The sequence below is a fragment of the Lutra lutra genome, chromosome 17, assembly GCF_902655055.1.
Source record: "Lutra lutra chromosome 17, mLutLut1.2, whole genome shotgun sequence".
NCBI classification, from domain to species: Eukaryota; Metazoa; Chordata; class Mammalia; order Carnivora; family Mustelidae; genus Lutra; species Lutra lutra.
Window position 1 is genome coordinate 58,085,665 of NC_062294.1, and position 23,411 is coordinate 58,109,075.

At 39.5% G+C, this 23,411-nt stretch overlaps 1 protein-coding gene across 14 annotated transcripts in view; it reads left to right on the forward strand.

Moving 5' to 3' along the window:
* The window catches only part of ZNF667 (zinc finger protein 667), a 47,454-nt gene extending 35,314 nt beyond the window's left edge, over positions 1 to 12,140 (forward strand). For all 14 annotated transcript variants that reach the window (XM_047711650.1, XM_047711651.1, XM_047711653.1 and 11 more), the window contains 2 exons: positions 338 to 430; positions 9,274 to 12,140. In XM_047711650.1, the coding sequence (XP_047567606.1) occupies positions 338 to 430; positions 9,274 to 10,853 (1,673 nt within the window). In that variant the 3' untranslated portion in view covers positions 10,854 to 12,140. The remainder of the gene's footprint in view (positions 1 to 337; positions 431 to 9,273) is intronic.
* Positions 12,141 to 23,411: the final 11,271 nt, after the last annotated feature.

Here is a 23,411-nt window from a genome sequence, read left to right on the forward strand (position 1 = left end):
CTGTTGATGGATGCTGACGGAGCTTCTGGTGAAGAAGCATAGTTCGCAGAACCCCAAAACAGATTAGAGAAGGGTGGGATTGGGAGCTGAAGGGCAGGCAGTATCTTAATAGCCGGCCTCCGGAGTTTCTGGTCTGATTTTTCAAGAGCATAATTGGCTTTGTAGACTTAGAAATTAGCAGTTCTGCTTGCTGTGACTGAACTTTCCTCCTCCTCCTCCTCTGCCTGCCCTTCACATCCTCTGTGCTCCTAAGTCCTCATTCCTGTTGACACGGGGCTTGGCTCTGACGTCTGGGCATCCATGTCATGCTCAGTTCTGATGTTTTTCTTGAATGTAGGACTTTCCTTTCGGAGGCCAAATGTGATCACCTTGCTGGAGAAAGGGAGAGCGCCTTGGATGGTGGAGCCAGTGAGGAAGCGCCGGGGCGCGGGTGAGTGACTGAGAATCGAGAATCGAGGCTTACATGTCGCCGTCATAAGCGTACCCTTCATCCTGAGAGGGTGGCCTCTTGGAGGTGTTTGCAAACTGCCAGTTTCCATACCTTAAAGCCCCCAGACCTGTAAAGAATAAATTCTAGTCTCTTTAGTGTGACCCCCAGAAGGAGAATAACCAACATTTAATAAACCCTTCCTACGTACCAGACGTGCTTCTGAGTATAGGTTCCTCCTGGTCCTGTACGGTAAGTACTATTACTGTTCCTGTCTTATATATGAGGAAACCAGGTATCAGAGACGTTCAGTGACTTGCCTAAGGTAGCCCAGCTAGGAAGTGACCACAGAGCCGGGTTTGAACCCCACAGTCTGGTCTCAGAAGCTCAGCTCTTAATGCCTCATCCCCACCTATCACATTTCCTGCCTTGGCATGTTCCGCCTTCTCTCGTGACAGCATTGCTCATGGTAATTTCACACTTGCATCATTTTCTTCATTCTTAAAAAAAAAAAAAATTTCCACAACTTTTCATTTTGATTACTTTCTAAGAACTCATTCTCTTTTCTGATAGATTTCTCTTTGGTTAGGTTACTTTTACTTACTTATTTTAATAGTTTTATGACTTTTTTGGTTGTTGTTTTGTTTGTTAAGTAGGGTCCACACCTAGCATGGAACCCAACATGGGGCTTTAACTTATGGCCCTGGGATAGAGTTAGACTCTTAACTGACGGGCACCCCTGAGTTTTTTTTAATTGTAAAAAAATTCTTGTCATTGAATTTATATCTTAACCATTTTAAAATGTATAGTTATGTATATTTACATTGTTGTGCAACAGATATCCAGAACTTTTCCATTTTGTAATAACTTTTGGAACTATATTCACAAAACACTAATTCTTCCTCCATCCTTCCACCTAGCTCTTGGTAACCACCTTTCTTTGTATTTCTCTGATTTTGATTACCATGGATCCTTTGTATAAATGGAGTCATACAGTATTTGCCTTTTTGTAAGTGACTTTGTTTGCTGAACATAATATCCTTGAGGTTCATCCATGTTGTAGCATGTGACAGGATTTTCCTTTTTTTTTTAAGGCTGCATAATATTTCACTGTATATATCAAGTTTTTTTAATCCATTTATCAATGGCTATTTGGGTTCTGCTTCTTGGCTACTGTGAATAATGCTCCAATGAACACAGAGTACAGATAGGTATTTAAGATGCCGATTTCAATTTTTTTTGGATATGTACCCGGAGGTGGGAATTGCTGGATCATACCACAATTCAATTTTATTATTATTTTTTTAATTTTTTTAAAATACTTCTATTTATTATTATTTGGGGATCCTCCATACTATTTTCCATAATGGCTGCACCATCTGTCATTTCCACCAACAGTATGCAAGTGTTTCAACTTCCTGTCAACACTTGTAATTTTTTGGGTTTTTTTGGTAGTGGCTATCCTTACGGGCATGAGGGGATATTGTAGGTTTGATTTGCATTTCCCTAATGATTAGTGAGGTTGAGCATCTTTTCATGTGTTTATTGGTCATGTGTCTATCTTCCTTGGAGAAGTGTCTATTTAAGTCCTTTGCCCATTTTTTTTTTTTAAAGATTTTATTTATTTATTTGACAGAGAGAGATCACAAGTAGACAGAAAGGCAGGCAGAGAGAGAGAGAGGGAAGCAGGCGCCCTGCTGAGCAGAGAGCCCGATGCGGGACTCGATCCCAGGACCCCGAGATCATGACCTGAGCCGAAGGCAGCGGCTTAACCCACTGAGCCACCCAGGCGCCCTCCTTTGCCCATTTTTAAAAATAGGGTTGTTATTTGTTGATGAGTTACAGTTCTTTATATATTCTGTATATCTGTCCCTTATCTGGTGATTTGTAATTATTTGTTCTTATTCCATAGGTTGCCTTTGCACACTATGATAGTTTCTTTTGACTTGCTAATGTAGTCCCATTTGTCTGGAGTTTTTTGTTTGTTAATTTTTGTTTTTATTTGCGTGTGCTTTTTCGTGTCATATATGAGAAATCAGTGCCAAATCTAATATCCTAAACCTTTTCCTCCAATGTTTTCTTCTAGGAGTTCAATAATTTTAGGTTTTACATTTAGGTCTTTAATCTTTTTTGAGTTAATTTTTGTATAAGGTGTAAGGTAAGGGTCCAATCCAAGATCATTCTTTCGCATATAGATAATCCAGTTTTCTCAACACTGTTTGTGGAAGAGACCATCCTTTCCTCATTGAGTAATCTTGGCTCCCTTGTTGAAAATCATTTGATTAGCTATGCAAGAGTATATTTCTTGGCTTTCTCTTTTGTTCTCTTGGTATCTTTTTTCCACTACCACACTGTCTTAATTACTGTTGCTTTGTAGCAGCATCTGTGTGTCAGACCATCAGTAGTGTCCAACTGACTGAGCCACCCAGGAGCCCCAAAGTTCTGTTTTATTTTCATTTAGTTCAAAGTATTTAAAAATTTCTTTTGTGATTTCATGTGTTATTTTGAAATGCATTATTTAATCTTCATGTAGTTAGGGATTTTCCAGTGATCTTTCTGTTACAGATTTCTAGTTTTAATTTCCCTGTTGTCTGAGAGTGTTACGTCATTTCGGTCATTTGTTAAGGTATGTTTTAAGGCTCATAGTGTGGTCCGTCTTGGTGAATGTTCTCTGTGAGCTTGAGAATAATGTGACTTCTCCTATTGTTGAATGAAGTGGTCTATGGATGCCACTTATATCCAGTTGAATGAAGATACGGTTGAGTTCCCTAATTGATTTTCTGCTTACTAGGTCCATTCATTTATGAGAGAGGGGTGTTAAAGTCTCTTAACTATGATAAGAGTAATTTGATGCTTTGTTGTTCGGCATATACCCATTAAGAATTGTTATGTCTTCTGAAGAATTGATTCCTTTGTCATTATATAATGAATGCTCCCCTTTATCCTTGATACCTTTCAGTGCTTTTAAGTCTGCTCTATCCAAAATTAATACAGCTACTCCTGCTTTCTTTTGATTTGTGTTAGCATGGTATATTTTTCTCCATTCATTTACTTTCATTATGTGTCTTTATATCTGAAGTGAGTTTCCTTTTTTTTTTTTTTTTAATTTTTTTTTTAAACAACATATAATGTATTATTAGCCCCAGGGGTACAGGTCTGTGAATTGCCAGGTTTACACTCTTCACAGCACTCAAAATAGCACATACCTTCCCCAGTGTCCATAACCCAACCACCCTCTCCCTAACCCCCTCCCCCTGGCAATCCTCAGTTGTTTTGTGAGATTAAGAGTCTCTTATGGTTTGTCTCCTCCCAATCCCATCTTGTTTTATTTATTCCTCTCCTACCCCCTAGACCCCCCACATTGCCTCTCAACTTCCTCATATCAGGGAGATCATATGATAATTGTCTTTCTCTGGTTGACTTATTTCACTCAGCATAATACCTTCTAGTTCCATCCACGTTGTTGCAAATAGCAAGATTTCATTTCTTTTGATGGCTGCATAGTATTCCATTATATATATATGTGTGTGTGTGTGTATACACCACTTCTTTATCCATTCATCCGTTGATGGGCATCTAGGTTCTTTCCATAGTTTGGCTATTGTGGGCATTGCTGCTATAAACATTTGGGTGCATGTGCCCCTTCAGATCATTACATTTGTATCTTTAGGGTAAATATCCAGTAGTATGATGCTGGGTCATAGGGTAGCTCTATTTTCAACTTTTTGAAGACCCTCCGTGCTGTTTACCAGAGTGACTGCACCCAGCTTGCATTCCCACCAACAGTGTAGGAGAGTTCTACTTTCTCCACATCCTCACTGACACCTGTCATTCCTGACTTGTTAATTTTAGCCATTCTGACTGGTGTGAGGTGGGATCTCATTGTGGTTTTGATTTATATTTCCCTGATGCTGAGTGATGTGGAGCACTTTTCCATGTGTCTGTTGGCCATCTGGATGTCTTCTTTGCAGAAATGTCTGTTCATGTCCTCTGCCCATTTCTTGATTGGATTATTTGTTCTTTGGGTGTTGAGTTTGATAAGTTCCTTATAGATTTTGGATACTAGCCCTTTATCTGATATGTTGTGTGCAGATATCTTCTCCCATTCTGTCAGTTGTCTTTTGGTTTTGTTAACTGTTTCCTTTGCTGTGCAAAAGCTTTTGATCTTGATGAAGTCCCAATAGTTCATTTTTGCCCTTGCTTCCCTTGCTTTTGGTGATGTTTCTAGGAAGAAGTTGCTGCAGCTGAGGTCGAAGAGGTTAATGCCTGTGTTCTCCTCAAGGATTTTGATGGATTCCTGTCTCACATTGAGGTCCTTCCTCCATTTTGAGTCTATTTTCGTGTGTGGTATAAGGAAATGATCCAATTTCATTTTTCTGCATGTGGCTGTCCAATTTTCCCAACACCACTTGTTGAAGAGACTGTCTTTTTTCCACTGGACATTCTTTCCTGCTTTGTTGAAGATTAGTTGACCATAGAGTCGAGGGTCTATTTCTGGGCTTTCTATTCTGTTCCATTGATCCATGTGTCTGTTTTTGTGCCAGTACCATGCTGTCTTGATGATGACCGCTATGTAATAGAGCTTGAAGTCTGGAATTGTGCTGCCACCAACTTTGGCTTTCTTTTTCAACATTCCTGTGGCTATTTGAGATCTTTTCTGGTTCCATATAAATTTTAGAAGTATTTGTTCCATTTCTTTGAAAAAAATTGATGGGATTTTGATAGGGATTGCATTAAACATGTAGATTGCTTTAGGTAGCATAGACATTTTCACAATATTTGTTCTTCCAATCCATGAGCATAGAACATTTTTCCATTTCTTTGTGTCTTTCTCAGTTTCTTTCAGGAGTACTTTATTGCTGTCAGAGTATAGGTTCTTTGTCTCTTTATTTTTTTTTTTTTTTTAAAGATTTTATTTATTTATTTGAAAGAGATCACATGTAAGCAGAGAGGCAGGCAGAGAGAGAGGAGGGGAAGCAGGCTCCCTGCTGAGTAGAGAGCCTGATGCGGGGCTCGATCTCAGGACCCTGGGATCATGACCTGAGCCAAAGGCAGAGGCTTTAACCCACTGAGCCACCCAGGCACCCCAGGAATTAATTCTTCTTTAAATGTTTGGTAGAATTCCCCTGGGAAGCTGTCTGGCCCTGGGCTCTTGTTTTTTGGGAGATTTTTGATGACTGCTTCAATCTCTCCTTACTGGTTATGGGTCTGTTGACGTTTTCTATTTCTTCCTGGTTCAGTTTTGGCAGTTTATATGTCTCTAGGAATGCATCCATTTCTTCCAGATTGTCAAATTTCCTGGTGTATAGTTGCTCATAATACGTTCTTATAATTGTTTGTACTTCTTCGTTGTTGGTTGTGATTTCTCTTCTTTCATTCATGATTTTATTTATTTGGGTCTTTCTCTTTTCTTTTTGATAAGTCTGGCCAGGGGTTTATCAATCTTATTAATTCTGTCAAAGAACCAGCTCCTAGTTTTGTTGATTTGTTCTGTTGTTTTTTTTGTTTCTGTTTCATTGATTTCTGCTCTGATCTTTATTATTTCTCTTCTCTTGCTGGATTTAGGCTTTCTTTGTTGCTGTTTCTTCAGCTCCTTTAGGTATAGGGTTATGTTGTGTATTTGAGACCTTTCTTGTTTCTTGAGAAAGGCTTGTATCACTATATATTTTCCTCTCAGGACTGCCTTTGCTGTGTCCCACAGATTTTGAACTGTTGTATTTTCATTATCATTTGTTTCCATGAATTTTTTAAATTCTTCTTTAATTTCCTGGTTGACCCATTCATTCTTTAGAAGGATGCTCTTTAGCCTCCATGTTTTTGGGTTCTTTCCAAATTTCCTCTTGTGATTGAGTTCTAGCTCCAGAGCATTGTGGTCTAAAAATATGCAGGGAATGATCCCAGTCTTTTGGTACCGGTTGAGACCTGATATGTGACCCAGGATGTGATCTATTCTGGAGAATGTTCTGTGTAGTAGTGAAGAATGTGTATTCTGTTGCTTTGGGATAGAATGTTCTGAGTAGATCTATAAAGTCCATCTAGTCCAGTGCATCATTCAAAGCCCTTGTTTCCTTGTTGATCTTCTGCTTGGATGATCTGTCCATTGCAGTGAGTGGGATATTAAAGTCCCCTACTATTAATGTATTAGTGTCGATGTGTTTCTTTGGTTTTGTTATTAATTGGTCCATATAGTTGGCTGTTCCCATGTTAGGGGCATAGATATTTAAAATTGTTAGATCTTCTTGTTGGGTAGACCCTTTGAGTATGATATAGTGTCCTTCCTCATCTCTTATTATAGTCTTTGGCTTGAAATCTAAGTTATCTGATAACAAGGATTGCCACCCCAGCTTTCTTTGACGTCCATTAGCACGGTAAATTGTTTTCCACCCCCTCATAAAGTGCGTTTCTTAATTGCACACAGTTGGGCCATGTTTTTTAATTCTCTCTGAATTAAATCAAATTAAATTCAATCTCTCTTAATTGGTTTAAACTGTTGATATTCAAAGTGATTATTTATACAATTGGATTGATATGTACTGTATATATAATAAATACATATATAAATATACTTTTTTATTAACAATGTAATATTTGCCCCAGTGGTACAGGTCTGTGAGTCCTCAGGCTTACACATTTCACAGCACTCACCATAGCACATACCCTCCCCAATGTCCATGACCCAGACACTTAAAATAAATATTTTTATTTGTTGTATTTATTCTTTGCTCCTGTTTTTGTCTTCCACACTTTTTTTGCCTATCATGGTTTTCATTTTTAATTTAATTTTTTAAAAATTTTATTGATTGAAAGAGAGCACAAGTTGGGAAAGAGAGAGGGACAAGCAGACTTCCTGCTGAGCAGGGAGCCCGGTGAGGGGCTTGGTCACAGGACCCTGGGATCATGACTTAAGGCAAAGATAGATGCTTAACCGACTGAGCCACCCAAACACTGCTGCCTATTCTGGTTTTAAATGAACATTTTTATGACTCCCATTTTCTGTTCTTCTTTAGTGTGTGTGTGGGTGTGTCTGTAAATTTATTTTTTTAGCATTTTTCCTGGTTGGTGTTCTCTGAGTGCCTTGAATCATGATTTGGTGTCTGACATTAATTTGGGGGAAATTCTCATTCATTATTGCTTCAGATGTTTCTTCTGTTCTTTTCTCTTTTTTTTATCCTGGTATTCTCATAACCCATTTGTTACTTTTTCTGTAGTTGTCCCACAGTCTTTGGGTAGTCTGGGATTTTGGTTTGTTTTTGTTTTTGTTTTTTCCAGTCTTTATTTACTTTGCTTTCTGGTTTTTAAGGATTCTGTTGATAAGTTAGCTCATAGAATCTTTCTTTAGCTATGTTGAATCTCCTAATAAGCCCATCCAAGGCATTCTTTATTTCTGTTGTTGTGTTTTTGATCTGTAATATTTTGCTTTGATTCTAAGCATTTCCATCTCTTTGCTTACATTGCCCATCTGTTCTAATATGGTGTATAGTTTACCTGTTAGAGTCCTTAACATATTAATCATTTTTAAATTTCTGGTCTGATATTCCAGCATCCCTGCCATATCGGAGTCTGGTTTTGATGCTTGCTCTGTCTTTTCAAATTCTCTGTTTTGGTATGCCTTGTAATTTTTTTCTTAATGGCCAGAGGTGATGTACCGGGTAGAAGGAACTGATGTAAACAGCCCTTTTGTGACGTGGTGGGTAAGGTGTGTTGGGATGGGAAGCATTCTGTCGTCCTAGAATTAGGGCTCAGTCTTTTAGGTGCCTTTGCCTCAGGAGTATGAATAATATCACAAGTTTCTCAGCCTATACTTATCCCTCCTACCCCCTAGGAGGGACAGGATGGCTGGAAGCAACTGGACTTGGAGGCAGTAGTTTGTACTTTGTCCTCTCTTATGGGTCCAAGAAGAGCTGGTTTTACAACCAGTTTAGCTTTCGACTTGTTCGAAGTTGTGCTTTCCAAGCCTCTTACATGAGGAGCCAGAAATCAGAAGTCTGATTGTTTTTTGTTTTCTGTGTTTTTTTTTAAATATTTGATGTTAAGAATACATTTTAAAAATTTATAACTTCACAAAAAATTTTACTTTATTGAGATATAATTTACATATTGTAAAATTCACCCATTTTAAGTGTATAATTCAGTGGCAAATTTTGACAGATTTAACAAGTTGTATAGCCATCACCATAATCTAGTTTTAGAATATTTTTGTCAACCTAATAAAACTTTTCATGTCCATTTACAGTTAATCCCTATTCTCCCCTCCACCCCAGGCAACTACTAGCTTACCTTCCATCTGTAGTTTATCTTCTGTTATTTCAGACATTTCGAATAATAAAAGTACATTTATCCAATGAATAACTATGGAGTTTAATGTGGCAAATGGTATGAATTTATCCTACAGATAAACTTTATTAATTTCAAATTGTAAGATTTCCTGAATTCTAATTATTAAATATTTCTATAAAGTCCTTACTGTGGGGGCACCTGGGTGGCTCAGTTGGTTATGTATCTGCTTTCGGCTCCAGTCACGATCCCAGAGTCCTGGGATTGAGCCCCACATTAGGCTCCATGCTCAGCCAGGGAGCCGGCTTCTCCCTCTCCCTCTACCTGCTACTCTGTCTGCGTGTGAGCTCTCTCTCTCTGTCAAACAAATAAATAAAATTTATTTTTTTTAAAAAAGCCCTTGCTATGTTAAAATTACAATAAGACACTAAAAAGTTATTGTCTCAGCCGTCAGCATTATTATTACATGTTTGAGAAGTGGTGGTGGTATTATCATCATTGATAATGATTGCACAGAAGCTTCATTTTTCCAGCACAGGAAAACAAATACTGAATTTCTTGATGTCTTTCAGACTCAGGGTCTAAATGTGAGACCAAGAAGTTACATCCAAATCTGTGCAGCAAATCTGGGCAAAGCATCTATCAGAAACCAGTCTCTGCCTCACAGAAGGTTCCCGCCGGAAAGAGGGGCTGCAGGAAGAGTCCCGTTGTGATAAAACCCAGGCAGGTGCATTCAGGGAAGAAATCTTTAAAATGTAATGACTGTGGGAAAACCTTTGGTCAAAGCTTATCTCTTAAACTTCATCAGAAATCTCATACTGGAGAGAAGCCTTATGAATGCAGTAATTGTAGAAAAGCTTTCAGACAGATTTCATCCCTCATTCTTCATCAGAAAATTCACAACGGACGGAAAAGCTATGAATGTGGTAAATGTGGAGAAAGCTTCATTCAGAGAACATCTCTTATTCTACATGGGAAAGTTCATAATGGGAAGGAAATCTCTGACTGTGGGAAGGCCTTGAGTCAGTGTCCACCTCTCAGTGTGAGCCGGAAAATTAATTTTGTTGAGAACATCCACCAGTGTGGAAAGTGTGGAAAAGACTTCATTCGAATGTCATCCCTGTTACTTCATAAGAAAATTCACAGTGGAAAGAAAAGATATAAATGCAATAAATGTGGGAGAGGCTTCAATAAGAAATCAGCCCTTGTTATACATAAAAGAAATCATACTGGAGAGAAGACCCATGACAGTGAGAAGGCCTTAAGTCAGAGTCCACAGCGGAAAAGTCACCATTTAGAGAATCCTTATAAATGCAGAGCATGTGGGAAATCCTTTAATAGGATTTCATCCATTATGCTTCATCAGAGAATTCATATGTCAAAGAAAACCTATAAATGCGATAAATGCGAGAAGGTCTTCAGGCGGTTTTCAACCCTCATTCTACATCTAAGAGTTCATAATGGAGAGAAATTGTACAGATGTAGTAAATGTGAGAAGGTCTGTAATCGGCATTCATCCCTTATTCAACATCAGAAAATTCATACAAGAAAAAAGAAACTGTTTGAGTGTAAGGAATGCGGAAAGATGTTCTCTGGAACTGCCAACCTTAAAATACATCAGAACATTCATTCTGAAGAGAAACCTTTCAAATGCAATAAATGTAGTAAGGTTTTTGGCCGACAGTCATTTCTTATTGAACATCAGAGAATTCATACTGGAGAAAAACCCTATCAATGTGAGGAATGTGGAAAAGCCTTCAGTCACCGAATATCTCTTACTCGACATAAGAGAATTCATACTGAAGATAGACCGTACGAATGTGATCAGTGTGGGAAGGCCTTCAGTCAGAGCGCACACCTTGCCCAACATGAAAGAATTCACACTGGAGAAAAACCATATACATGCAAAACATGCGGGAAGGCCTTTAGTCAGCGGACATCCCTTATTCTGCATGAAAGAAGTCATACTGGAGAGAAACCCTATGAATGTAATGAATGCGGGAAGGCCTTTAGCAGTGGTTCGGATCTTCTTCGGCATCAGAGAAGTCACTCTTCAGAGAAACCGTATGAATGCAGTAAATGTGGGAAGGCATATAGTCGGAGTTCATCCCTGATTCGACATCAGAATACACATTCTGAAGAAAAAGCCTAAGTCTGTTTTAAATATGTGAAACCCTAGAGTGAGGCTGTCAGAGTAGCAGAGACCAAGGCATTGGAAAATGCACTTGTCTCTAACATAAGTTTTGTAAAAATGGGACCGTTTGATGATGTGTCCCACTTTGAAAGCTAAAGAGCAGAAGTCATGGGTGACTCTGACCAGATGATTTGTGACCAGCGGAGTCAGTGACCTTATCATAGGTCCTAATTTCAAAGTAGGAAACTCATATGATTTGATCAGTCATTTTTAATGAATACCACTCTTCATGTGATAAGAATTACTGATATTTTATTTTCGGTGTAATTTAAAGCTGTTTCATTAGTCACACACAACAAAGTAGAACTACAGAGTCCATATTTGTGAATGGGGCTTTGAGCCTGATTTAAGATCACATGAAGAATGAGTGTAAGTTTGTCTCTTAGGACTGGAACTATCACATGTAAGAGATTTCCTGGCCAAACCAGGATGCTACTTCCAGCTGGCAGAAGATTAGGGGTGAGAAAAGAGTGAGTCTTCAGGTGGTTAAAGATAGTCCTCATAATTGTGTGAATCAGTTGAGTCATTGCCATATTGTCTCCGTATGAAGATGTGATATTCATCGTGTAAAAAATCTGACAAGCCTGAGACAAACTGATGGGGAAAAGGAAAGCAGAGAAATGAGAAGTTGAAAGCAGGGAGAAATTATTTGTTACTGTTTTACTAAAAATAAATGTGTCTATATTTATATAAATAAACATTGGTATTTTCCTGTAAGAACCCTGGTGTGTAATAAGTGATTGGTGGAAAATGAGATGCCATTCCTTGAATATGTCTTCTCAAAATGCATATGTCGAACCCCTAACCTCTAATGTGATGGTACTTTGAAACGGGACCTTTGGGAGATACTTAGGGAATAGATGAGGTTATGCAGGTGCATCATGATAGGATTAGTGTCTTTTAAAAAGAGGATGACAGAGATCTTGCTCTTTCTCGTTTATGAAGATCCTGCGCGAAGATGGCTGTGTATAAGCCAGGAAGGTAGTCCTCACTACATCCAACCATGTGACACCCTGACCTCGGACTTTTAGCCTCCAAAACTAAAAAATAAGTTTCTTTTGTTTAAGTCACCTCGTCTGTGGTACTTTGTTATGGCATCTGGAATGGCTAATAACACTGGGGGGGAAACCCTGGATTTATGTACCAGGCTCTTCTCCTGTCTGCTAATCACCATATATGATAACTTTCAGTCTCTGTTTCCAGCTTGTGCAAAGTATGTGAGAAATAAAATCAGTTTTTTTGTTACTGGGCTGTATATACTTGTACTCTTCTGCAAAGGCCATTTTTAAAACCACCCATATCCTGTTAAGGTAACTGGAATGCATGACCACATGGCTTTAGGTCACTCTGATTTTGACCACAACTGAGAAAACATCCAGATTTGCAGAGGGTAAGCATGCATACAGAGTAACAGTAAATTTTCATTTACACTTGTCATAGTCGTTCTGTAAAATCAGCATAAAATATCTCTGACATTTGGAGCAAATAGGTGAGCAGATAATACAGAAAAGGTTCATGGAGAGGCATGTCTGTTCTTCCTACCCTTCCATGCCCTTCCCTTCGTTTAATTCTTCTGTCGGTCTGCCATAGAGATTGATTCCAAATCATTGGTCACAAACCTAATACACTGATAAGACAATTTCTTGCTTACAGACACTTAGAATTTACAAGGGAATACAGCATATTAGAATGTGGAAACATGGGGCGCCTGGGTGGCTCAGTGGGTTAGGGCCTCTGCCTTCGGCTCGGGTCGTGGTCCCAGGGTCCTGGGATCAAGCCCCGCATCGGGCTCTCTGCTCAGCGGGAGGCCTGCTTCCTCCTCTCTCTCTCTCTGCCTGCCTCTCTGCCTACTTGTGATCTCTGTCTGTCAAATAAGTAAATAAAATCTTAAAGAAAAAAAAAAAAGAATGTGGAAACATACCCAGTACACAGGTAATAAAGAGAAGAAGATGGTGAACTCCAAGGTGAATAGAGGACAGGGGGACATGGTCACTTGGAGATAGTGACCATATTAAAGGAAGAAGAGGACATGAAAGTTGGCAAGGCACACAAAAGTTGGAAGGCTGCTGAGGTCAAAGAGAAAGTACAGATGCACAAAATAGTCACAGGAGGTTGTAGAGTATTAAAGGAATTACAAATTTTGGTATTTAGTACAGTGACTGGCACATGGGAAGTGGTTAGTACTTATTAAATATTGAGTTAATAAATGGATTAATGAAAATAGTATATCCTGACTTCCTCTGAGATGTAATTGACAGGGAACACTTAAACCTGGAGGTGACCCAGGTTTATTGAGATAAACCCTTGGGAAAACAAGCTCCCGTTTTAAGGAATCACTAGTAATGTTTGAAGACTGCTAAACTCTGGGTAACCATAGCAACAGCCAAACTTAAACCTAGTCCAGCTCCTGTCTATATTCATGACACCACCACCCCCCCCCCCCCGCCACGCAGACACACGAGGCTTAACAGAAGAAATGACACAACCATTTCTAGGAAGTCTATTTACCTCTTTCTACTGTCCTGTACAAGATTCCTAGCTTGGGGCCTGCGGCGGGAGGGGAGCAAAATTAAGTATTGCAAAAAAGCAAGGAGAATCTACACTCCCCGCCCCCACCAAGTGGAAGAACCACCCAGAACTACTGAGAAGTACATAGGGTCGGACTGACAGAATTTTTAATACGTTAAAGGTTCTAATAAAGTTGCACAGCAGCAAATAACATGGGTCATTTGAGCAGAGAGAGATGAACGATGGAAATACTAAAAATGACCACAAACTGTGCCTTCAGCAGGCTTGACACAGCCAAGGAAAGAGTACGTGAACTTGAGACTCCCTCAAGCCGGAACAACTTGGGGCGGGGGGCAGGGGGTGCAGGGAGATGACAAAAAAGAACATCCCGGGGCTGTGGGGGGAGGATCTACCGTTTGAACACATGCATAACTGGAATCCCAGAAGGACCAGGGAAAACGGGGAAGAAATATTTGAAGATAAAATAATGACTGATGACACCAGAACATAGATAGAGGTCAGAGAATACCAAGAACGGTTTTTTAATTACGGAGGAACAATGGTAAGAATTACAGCAGACTTGGGGGGAAAAAAGAATTACAGTAGGGGCGCCTGGGTGGCTCAGTTGGTTAAGCAGCTGCCTTCAGCTCAGGGCATGATCCTGGAGTCCTAGGATCTAGTCCCACATGGGGCTCCCCACTCAGCAGGGAGACAGCTGCTCTCTCTGACCTCTCCCCTCTCAGTTTCTCTCTCTCTCAAATAATATCTTTAAAAAATAAGAAGAATTACAGTAGACTTAGAAGTAATGCAAACTAGAGGACAATGACGTTTATAAAGTGCTGGAAGGAAAAAGCTGTCTTTATTGAAACTTCATGGAAATGTCTTTCAAAATTGATAGAGGAATGAAGACCTTCTCAGAATAAAAACAATACATTCTCAGAAGACCTATCTGAAATAAATGAAGTTCTTGAAGCAGAAGGAATGTGAAACCACAACAGATTCCTGGGTATACACAAAGGAAAGAAGAGAAATGGAATAAATGAAGGTAAAATGATTTTTCTTTGCTTATGTAAATGTCCAAAAGTTTAAAACTGTAACACGCTTTGTGTGTTTATTGCATGTAAAAGTAAAATTCGTGACAAGTGCAAAGGATGGGAGGGAGAAACTGGGAATATGTTACACAGAATCTTGTTAAGTGGCACATTACTTGATAATACATTCTGGTTAATTAAAAATACATGTTAACCCTAGTGTAACCACTAAAATTTTTTAAAGAGGTAAATTTGTTAATAGAATAAGATGGAATAATATAAAAATATGCAGTTAACCCAATAGAAGGCAAAAGAAAAAGAACAAAAGCCAAAGAATGGACAGAACAATAGAAAATGGTTAAGAGGATGGATTGATTTTATTCCAAATATGTATATATTATATCAGTTATATAATATATGATATATATATAATATATAACATTATATATATGTAAATATATATATATTTACATCAAATGCAGGTGGTTTAGGGGCACCTGGGTGGCTTAGTTAATCATCTGACTTTGGCTCAGGTCATGTTCCCAAAGTCATGGGATTGAGCCTTGTATCGGGTTTCCTGCTCAGCTCGGAGTGTGCTTCTCCCTCTGCCCCTTCCCCTGCTTCTGATCTCTCCTCTCTCTCTTTCTCTGAAATAAATAAATAAAATCTTTAAAAAGAAATACAGATAGTCTAAGCATACCAGTTAAGACAAGAGATTTAAGACTGAATGGAAAAGCAGGACCCAAGTGTATGCTAGCAGAAACACACTTTATACTGGCATAAATCATTAAAAGCTGACGAGTGGGGAAAAGACAGATCATGAAAACACTAACAAAAAGAAAGTTGGAATCACTATATTAGTATCAGATGAAGCTGACTTTAGAACAACAAATGTAATCAGGGATAAAGAGAAACATTATATAACAAAGGAATCAATTTTCAGGTAAACAATCCTAAGTGTATATGTATCAAGTTATAGAAGTACAAGTTACACAAGTGAGAAAAGAACAGAAAGGGCAAATAGACCAGTTCACTATTATTGGGGATTTCACCATTGTCTTCAGCTATTAATAGAACAAGTAGACACAAAATCAGAATATAGAAGACCTGAACAACACAATTGACCAAGTTACCTAGACATTTATAAAACACCACAAGAGCAGAATACATTCCTTGAAGAAGTACACAAGACCACAAAACAAATTCTAAGTTTTAAAGTTCTATAAAGTATATTCCCTGTCTGTTGCAGAACTAACCTAACAATAACAGTAAGGTTTCTGAAAATATTTGGGAGACTTAAATTACAAATTACAGAGGTGCCTGGGTGGCTCAGTCGGTTAAGCGTCTGCCTTTGGCTGAGGTGGTGATCCCACAGTCCTGGAATCGAGTCCCGCATCGGGCTCCCTGCTCAGTGGGGAGTCTGCTTCTCCCTCCCTTTCTGCCTGCCAGTTCCCTGCTTGTACTCACTCTCTGTCAAAATATTTTTTTAAAATTACAAATTACAATTTAAAAATAACTTCAGGTTATCTGTTTCTTCTTGAGAAAGCTTGGTAGTTTCAAGAAATTTTCCCCATTCCCCATTTTCCCTTCACCTAGGTTGTCAAATTATTTCCATAAAGTTTGCAACATTCTCTTGCCATTTCATGGCTAGAATTTGTGGTGATGTCACCTTTGCCATGCCAGATAGTAATAACTTGTGTATTTTTACTTATTTTTAACTCGTGTATTTTTTCAGCGGTCTGAATGAAGATACATTGGTTTTATTGACCTTTTTATTTTTCTGTTTCCAATCTCATTTATTTCTGTTAGTCATTATTTCCATTTTTATGCTAACTTTGTGTTTCATTGCTCTTCATTTTCTTTTTTTTTTTTTTTAAGATTTTATTTATTTATTTGAGAGAGAGACAGTGAGAGAGAGCATGAGCGAGGAGAAGGTCAGAGAGAGAAGCAGACTCCCCGCGGAGCCGGGAGTCCGATGCGGGACTCGATCCCAGGACTCCAGGATCATGACCTGAGCCGAAGGCAGTTGTCCAACCAACTGAACCACCCAGGCGTCCCTGCTCTTCATTTTCTAATTAAAGTGGAAATTAAGGTCACTTGGAGCTTTCAAAATTTTATAACTTTAGTACTATTATATTTCCTTCTAAGAACTCTTAGTTGCATCCCACACATTTTGACATGCTGTGTTCTAAGTTTTATTCAATTTAAAATACCTCCTATTTTGCCCTTGATTTCTCTCTTGACCTAATGGGTTACCATTTAGGTCCAGACGTTTGGAGATTCTCCAAGTATGTTTCGTTTACTGATGTCTAATCCATTCTGGTCAGGAAACATATTTTGTATGACCTGAATCCTTTCAAGTTTATTGAGATACACCTTAAAGCCTGGAATATGGTCTATTTTAGTAACTATTCTGGGTGCATATGAAAATAATTTGTATTCTATTCTTGGGTGGAGGGTTTTTAAAATGACAATTATGTGAAGTTGGCCGATAGTGCATTCAAGTCTTCGATATCCTTTATGATTTTCTGTCTACTTGTTCTTAGATGTGTGTCAGAATCTCTTAATATAATTTTGGATTTGTCCATTTCTCCTTGTAATTCTGTCCATTCTTTCCCCAGGCAATTCAGGTGATTTCCTCACACTCATGCACCATTCAGTGGTTAGGTAAAAACTAGTTTTTAAACAGATTAAAAATTCTGATGTCTAAGAGTTTTTTTTCTCTAAAAGCTCTCAGGCACTTCATTCTAGGATCTCCAGCCGCTTCAATCTCCCTGACTCCCAGATCCTCTCCTCAACTCAGACCGTAGCTGGCCATTCTGCACCTGTAAATAAGTTAGGCAGGCTTCTAAAGTCGAACTTTTCGAAGTAACACTGTGGTTCCAATCAAAGTGCTTGGATCTTAAGTACAAGATTTTATTTATTTGAGAGAGCAGGGTAGGGGTAGGGAGGAGCAGAGGGAGGAGGAGAAGGAACCGCAAGCCAACTTTGGGCTGAGTGCAGAGCCAGACACCCAGCGGACTGAGCCACCCAGGCACCCCGCAGAGTGCCTTTTCTTTTCCTTTCCAGATACAACACTGCTTTAGTGGGACTTTATACTCTTCAATACAGTATCCGTTTCCTCTCAGGATTCTTTTTTTTTTTTTTTTAAGATTTTATTTATTTATTTGAGAGAGAGAGAGACAGTGAGAGAGAGCATGAGAAGGGAGAGGGTCAGAGGGAGAAGCAGACTCCCCGGGGAGCTGAGGGCCCAACTCGGGCCTCGATCTCAGAACTCCAGGATCATGACCTGAGCTGAAGGCAGTTGCCCAACCAACTGAGCCACCCAGGCGCCCTCCTCTCAGGATTCTTCCCACATTTGGCAGCATTTCCTTACGGATTTTGAGGTTCAGAATTGTAGATATTTCTTCACTTCATCGAAGATGGTATTCCTGTATTATTCTTGTTGATTTGGTGTGAGAAAGGAGAGATGAATAGATACATCTTGGTTGCACCTCCTTCTTTTATTTTTAACTTGTTGGAGAGGGGGAGGGGCAGAGGCAGAGGGAGAGAGAATCCCAAGCAGGCTCCATGCCCGGCCTGGAACTCCATCCCCCAACCCTGAGATCATGATCTGAGCCGAAATCAAGAGTTGGACACTTAACCGACAGAGCAGCCCAGGCACCCCTCACTTTAAATTCCGAAATTAGTAAATACGTTTAGAGGAGCCTCATAAATACGTTTGAATTTGCCTCCTTACGGGTATGTAGCAGTGGGAGGCTGGGGTGAAAATGAAGTTTCCTCACTTAAAGGCAGCCCTCTGTGGATCGGGTCTTCTGTCCTATATGGAAGCGGCTTCACTCTGTTGGTTGTCTCTGACACTTCTGTGAAGGAAGCCGCCTTTGGAGGGTTTTAAAAGGGTCTCCCCTGAAGTCTTCCGGCAGGAATCATCCAGGTGATGAGGCTCAACCACTTGTCACCCACGCCCTCGTCTCCTGCTGTTGAGGTGGCCTTGTCTAGCATGCCGCCATTTTAGGGTCACTGGCAAGATAGCCGCATGACAAGTTACAGGGCACTGAGGCCCTTGGCCCTCGGCAGTTTAATTTATCCTCGCTGCAGGGTCTGAGGCAGCACCACCTAATCAAACACACTCTTTCTGCAGCAAAACATACAAATATTCACACATTTAGGTAATCGAAAAATGCCCTCATGTCAGTTCAGGTCACGTTTTTTCTTTATGGGAACTGAATCTCAACCTCCCTCCCCCCTGCCCCCCTTCCATGGGAACTTTGTGAGCTGTTGGACCCAGTGACCTAACCCTGCTGCTGGAGGCATGTGCACTGAACGCAGACTGGCCAGGTGTCCATGCCATGGACCCAGTGGTTGGTCCAGAGTGGGCACACAGCCTAAACTGAACAAATCCTAATTTTTCTCTCTGATACGGAGGCTAAGAGAAAGAAGATCACCTTCCTTTCGAGATTAAAAGCTCTAAGGAGGGGCATCTGAGTGGCTCAGTCGGTTAAGGCTCTGCCTTCGGCTCAGGTCATGATCCCAGGGTCCTGGGATCGAGCTCCACATTGGGCTCCCTGCTAGCTGAGAGCCTGCTTCTCCCTCTCCGTCAGGCCCTCCCCCTGCTTGTGTGCTCTCTCTGTCGGATAAATAAATAAAATCTAAAAACAAGCAACTAAAAGCTCCAAGGACCTTTTAAGTCTAATATCAGATGCCACAACCCCCCACCAAGAAAGAGCCTGACAGAGAATGAAACAACTGAAAGCAGAGCCGTTCATCTCTCACGAGTCAGAGCACTTGCCTGAAGCCGTAGCACGTCCACATGACACCCTTCAGTTACGGGGACCAGCAAATCCCTTTTCCTGAGCTCATTGGAATTCGGTTTCTATCAGAATCTGTGTGTGTGTGTGAGAGAGAGAGAGAGAGCGCGCGCGTGAGCATGAGCTGAGCGGGTGGGGGGTCACAGGAGCAAGCAGACTCCCTGCTAATCGAGGAGCCAGACCCAGAGCTTGATCTCAGGACCCTGAGATCATGACCTGAGTCGAAGGCAGACACTTTCCTGCCTGGGCCACGCGGGCGCCCCTCTGTCAGAATCTGTATGGCAGTTGCTGTTTCTCCAGTTGTCAACTTTACAGACCTTTTAGTAATCTTTCTTAGGAACGGTAAGAATTTAACTCATCCCACCAAATGAATTATATATTCACTCTTCTGTTGTATTTTACTTTGAAATAGAGCTAACCTTTATTTCTTATTCTATCAACTTTATACAGATCTCTTGAACCCCCTCTATCAGAATATTGGCCCTTATCCTCAATTCGTTCATTCTCTCATTATTGCTATCAGCCGCCCACCATCCAATCTATCAGCTACATTTTGCCTTTTAAATTATGAAAAAGACAGTAAATAGGTATACACACACACACACACACACACACACACACACAGAGGCAGACTTATGTGACTTATCTATATATTATAAACTTGGAAATAAAATAGCACTTGGTCATTATGACGAGGTAAATATTCTCTGAACAGTTGGAGCCAAGTAATAGTGGTTACATTTCTCTGTAGGGCCAGTGTTGTGATCCCAGTCTGCGCTTAAAGTAGTCTCTTCCTAATATCAGTCAAATGGAGTTAATTTTTTTATATTCTATTTTCCAGAATCACACCACATTTCATGTGGGCTTGTTTTATACACAGACCTGATAACGGGTATAGTTTCCCCTTTGTTTTTCCTAGAACCAATAATTGCCTTTCTTTCCTTTTTCCTAAGGGAAACTTGTCTTGAGCATATTGCTAAAATCCTCCAGCTTCATACTTAACGTAACCTGTTCCAGTCTTCCTGAAGATTCAAGGAGTCCCTGAGTTCCTAGCCTTCCAGTAATTTGGTCTGTTGTGGAGCGATCCTCCTAGTTGTCCTCAACACCGCTTTCCCAGGTTAGCTCTGTTGTTTATTGAAGCCTTTCCTGTTGCCTCCTTCCTGCTCCATCTAAATTTTACTAAAGCTGATCCTTTATGCCCTAAAGGGTAAAGGAGAGTAAACCGAAGAAAACCGCATATATAGAATATCAGTGTTTGGCCTCGTGCTTTATTGTTGCTTGGGTATAGACTTTTAGAGCCAAAGTAATTTTACCTCAGAACTTGGAAGGTGCTGTCCCGTGTTCTGTGAGCTAATACTGCTAACCGGAGGGAAGGCTACACTGTTCTGAATGTTCTTTTTAGGAGACATTTTCAGTATTCTGAAAATGACATTTTCAGATTTCTGAAAATGAAATTTCAGAATACTGAAGATGAAACCATCCTAAAAAGCTTAGGATGGTTTCATCTTCAGTATTCTGAAATTTCACAAGCATATTTCTCAATGTCTTTTTTTCTGTTGTAATTGTGGTTTTTGCCAGTTCAGCCTGCCCAGCACTCAGTGAGCTATTCCAAGCTGAACAGTCATAACTTTCTTCAGTTTAGAAAGATTCTCAATCATTTATTTGGTATATCCCTTATATTTTCTCTGTGAACTTTTCTGAAACTCCTATTAATTAAACTTCTATGTCCTTTTGTTTCTTACTTTCTTTTTATGAATGTGGAAAGCTTTTTTAATTTTCCTTTAAACTTCTATTAAGTTTATTACAGCAATAACATCTTTTCATTCTTAGGAGTTCTGACTTACCTTTTCTTCCTAGAAAACGGGTGATTATTTTCTGGACATATTCTTTTTTAAAAAAGTGATTTTTATTTTTTTTTATTTTTTATTTTTTTAAAGATTTTATTTATTTATTTGTTAGAGAGAGAGAGAGAGAGAGAGAGCATGAGCACAGGCAGACAGAGTGCTAGGCAGAGGCAGAGGGAGAAGCAGGCTCCCCGCCGAGCAAGGAGCCCGATGTGGGACTCGATCCCAGGACGCTGGGATCATGACCTGAGCCGAAGGCAGCCACTTAACCAACTGAGCCACCCAGGAGTCCCAAAAAAGTGATTTTTAAACATTTTAATTCCAGCATTTAGTTAGCATTGTTTAAATATTAGTTTCAGGTGTACAATACTATCTAATTCTTTTTTTTTTTTTTTTTAATTATTTGAGAGAGCACAAGCCTGGGGAAGGCAGAGAGAGAAGCAGAGTCCCTGCTCACCAGGGAGCCTGACATGGGGCTTGATCCCAAGAAGATCATGACCTGAGCCGATAGTAGACTTTTAATCAACTGAACTATCCAGGCGCCCCTCTAATTCTTTTTTTTATAGCTTTCCATATTTACCTGTTCAAATCTGACATAAAAATTTAGTTTTCTTCTATCATTACATAACTTTCTTCACTGTAGGTTTAGTTCTGTCTTTTGGTCCTTATTATCCTGATAGTTTTCTTCATATGTTATGATCCTTAACTGTTCCAATATTCAAGAATGATATGGCTTGTGGCATCTGGCTGGCTCAGTCAATAGAGTATGTGATTCTTGTCCTGGTGGTGTTTGAGCCCCACATTGGGTGTAGAAATTACTTAAAAAAAAAAATGATAACGGCTTGTTTACCCTAGGTACATATAGATCAGTTTCCCTGAATAGGAAGGGTCCTCTTAACCAGAATACCCAATCCGTCTCCTCCCTAGAAGGAACACTTATCATTTGGGTGTGTCTCTCTAGAACCTTTTTGAAACATTTGCATACTTATTTAAATGCATTAGAAAAGTTTTAAAAACATTTAATACTACGCAAGTCTACAAAATTTGCTGTTTCAGTGTCCTTTAGTCAAATCCATCCAAGTCAGTGTCCTTGGTGCACTCTTTCAAACTGCTGCTAATATTTCAAGCCCCGTGGAAATTTAGATTGTTTCCAGTGTTTCACGTACTAACCATACTGCCCTCCAAAGGGACTGGACTGTGGTGAACATCTTAAAAACTTCACTGCCTCCAAAGCGGCAGTGAGGAGCTCTTCCTGCTCCGAGCAGCCGCCACTTTTTCAGAGTGCGCTGTTTAAATTGGTATCTCAATACCAGTGAGGTTAGGCAGACTCATCAGCCACCTGTTTCTTCTAGGATTTGCCTATTCTCATATTTTGTCCATTTTTATACTTGCTTAGTTGGCCTTTGCTTATTTATAGGTGTTCTTACATCTTTCCCTTTGTATTATATTACAAAGAATTTCCTCCTTTTTGTTGTTTTATATTTTAAGAGTATTTTCTTTTTTACAAACCTATGTCCGACACCAATTAATATATTCTACTGTATTTTCTTATAATACTTTTACTTTTAGTTTTACATTTAAGATTTTAATCAGTTGGAACTCCCTTTTTGTGGATGGTGTGAAGTAAGGATCCTATTCAATTTCTAGAAGAGAGGGTGGAGTGAGGAAACTGTTGGCTTCCACACAGAAGAGCCTTTCAGTCTTGACATTGTTTCTCCTTATTACCAACCTCCCCCACAACCCCAGCCTCTATATACAAACCAGCCTGAAGTTCGGCGTCCTCTGGGGATGTACACAGCATTTGGGCAGAGTGGCTCCTGTTACTAAAATCCCTATCGTTCAAACATTTCAGGTCACAGCAGCCTCTGCTACATTTCATGAAGGAACACTCTCCTCCCTTTTGTCTTTTATTTGTTCCTCTTTTCATCCACTGATGACCCTGTTTTCTGAACTTTCTTTTGTATCTTTTACATTATATTATCCATTTAATGGGATATGGAAGGAAGGTAAATTTATATACTGTTAACTATAAAAGAAAATCTTGATTTTTCTAATGAAAATTCTGATATTGACAAGTTGCCTTTCCAAAATTGTGTACAAATTCATACTCCCACACGTGCTCCTTTCCTGTTTTTGCAATGTGTATTTTTTTTTATCAATCTGATATTGACAGATGGATAGTTCATTGGTTTAACTTGTATTTCTCCTGATTCTAGTGACGTTCAGTATTTATCTTACATTCATTTCCTGTTTCTTCTTTATATCCTTTGCCATGGGAATAGTAGTGTCATTTTCTAAGTGATTTGTAGGAGCACTTTTATGTTA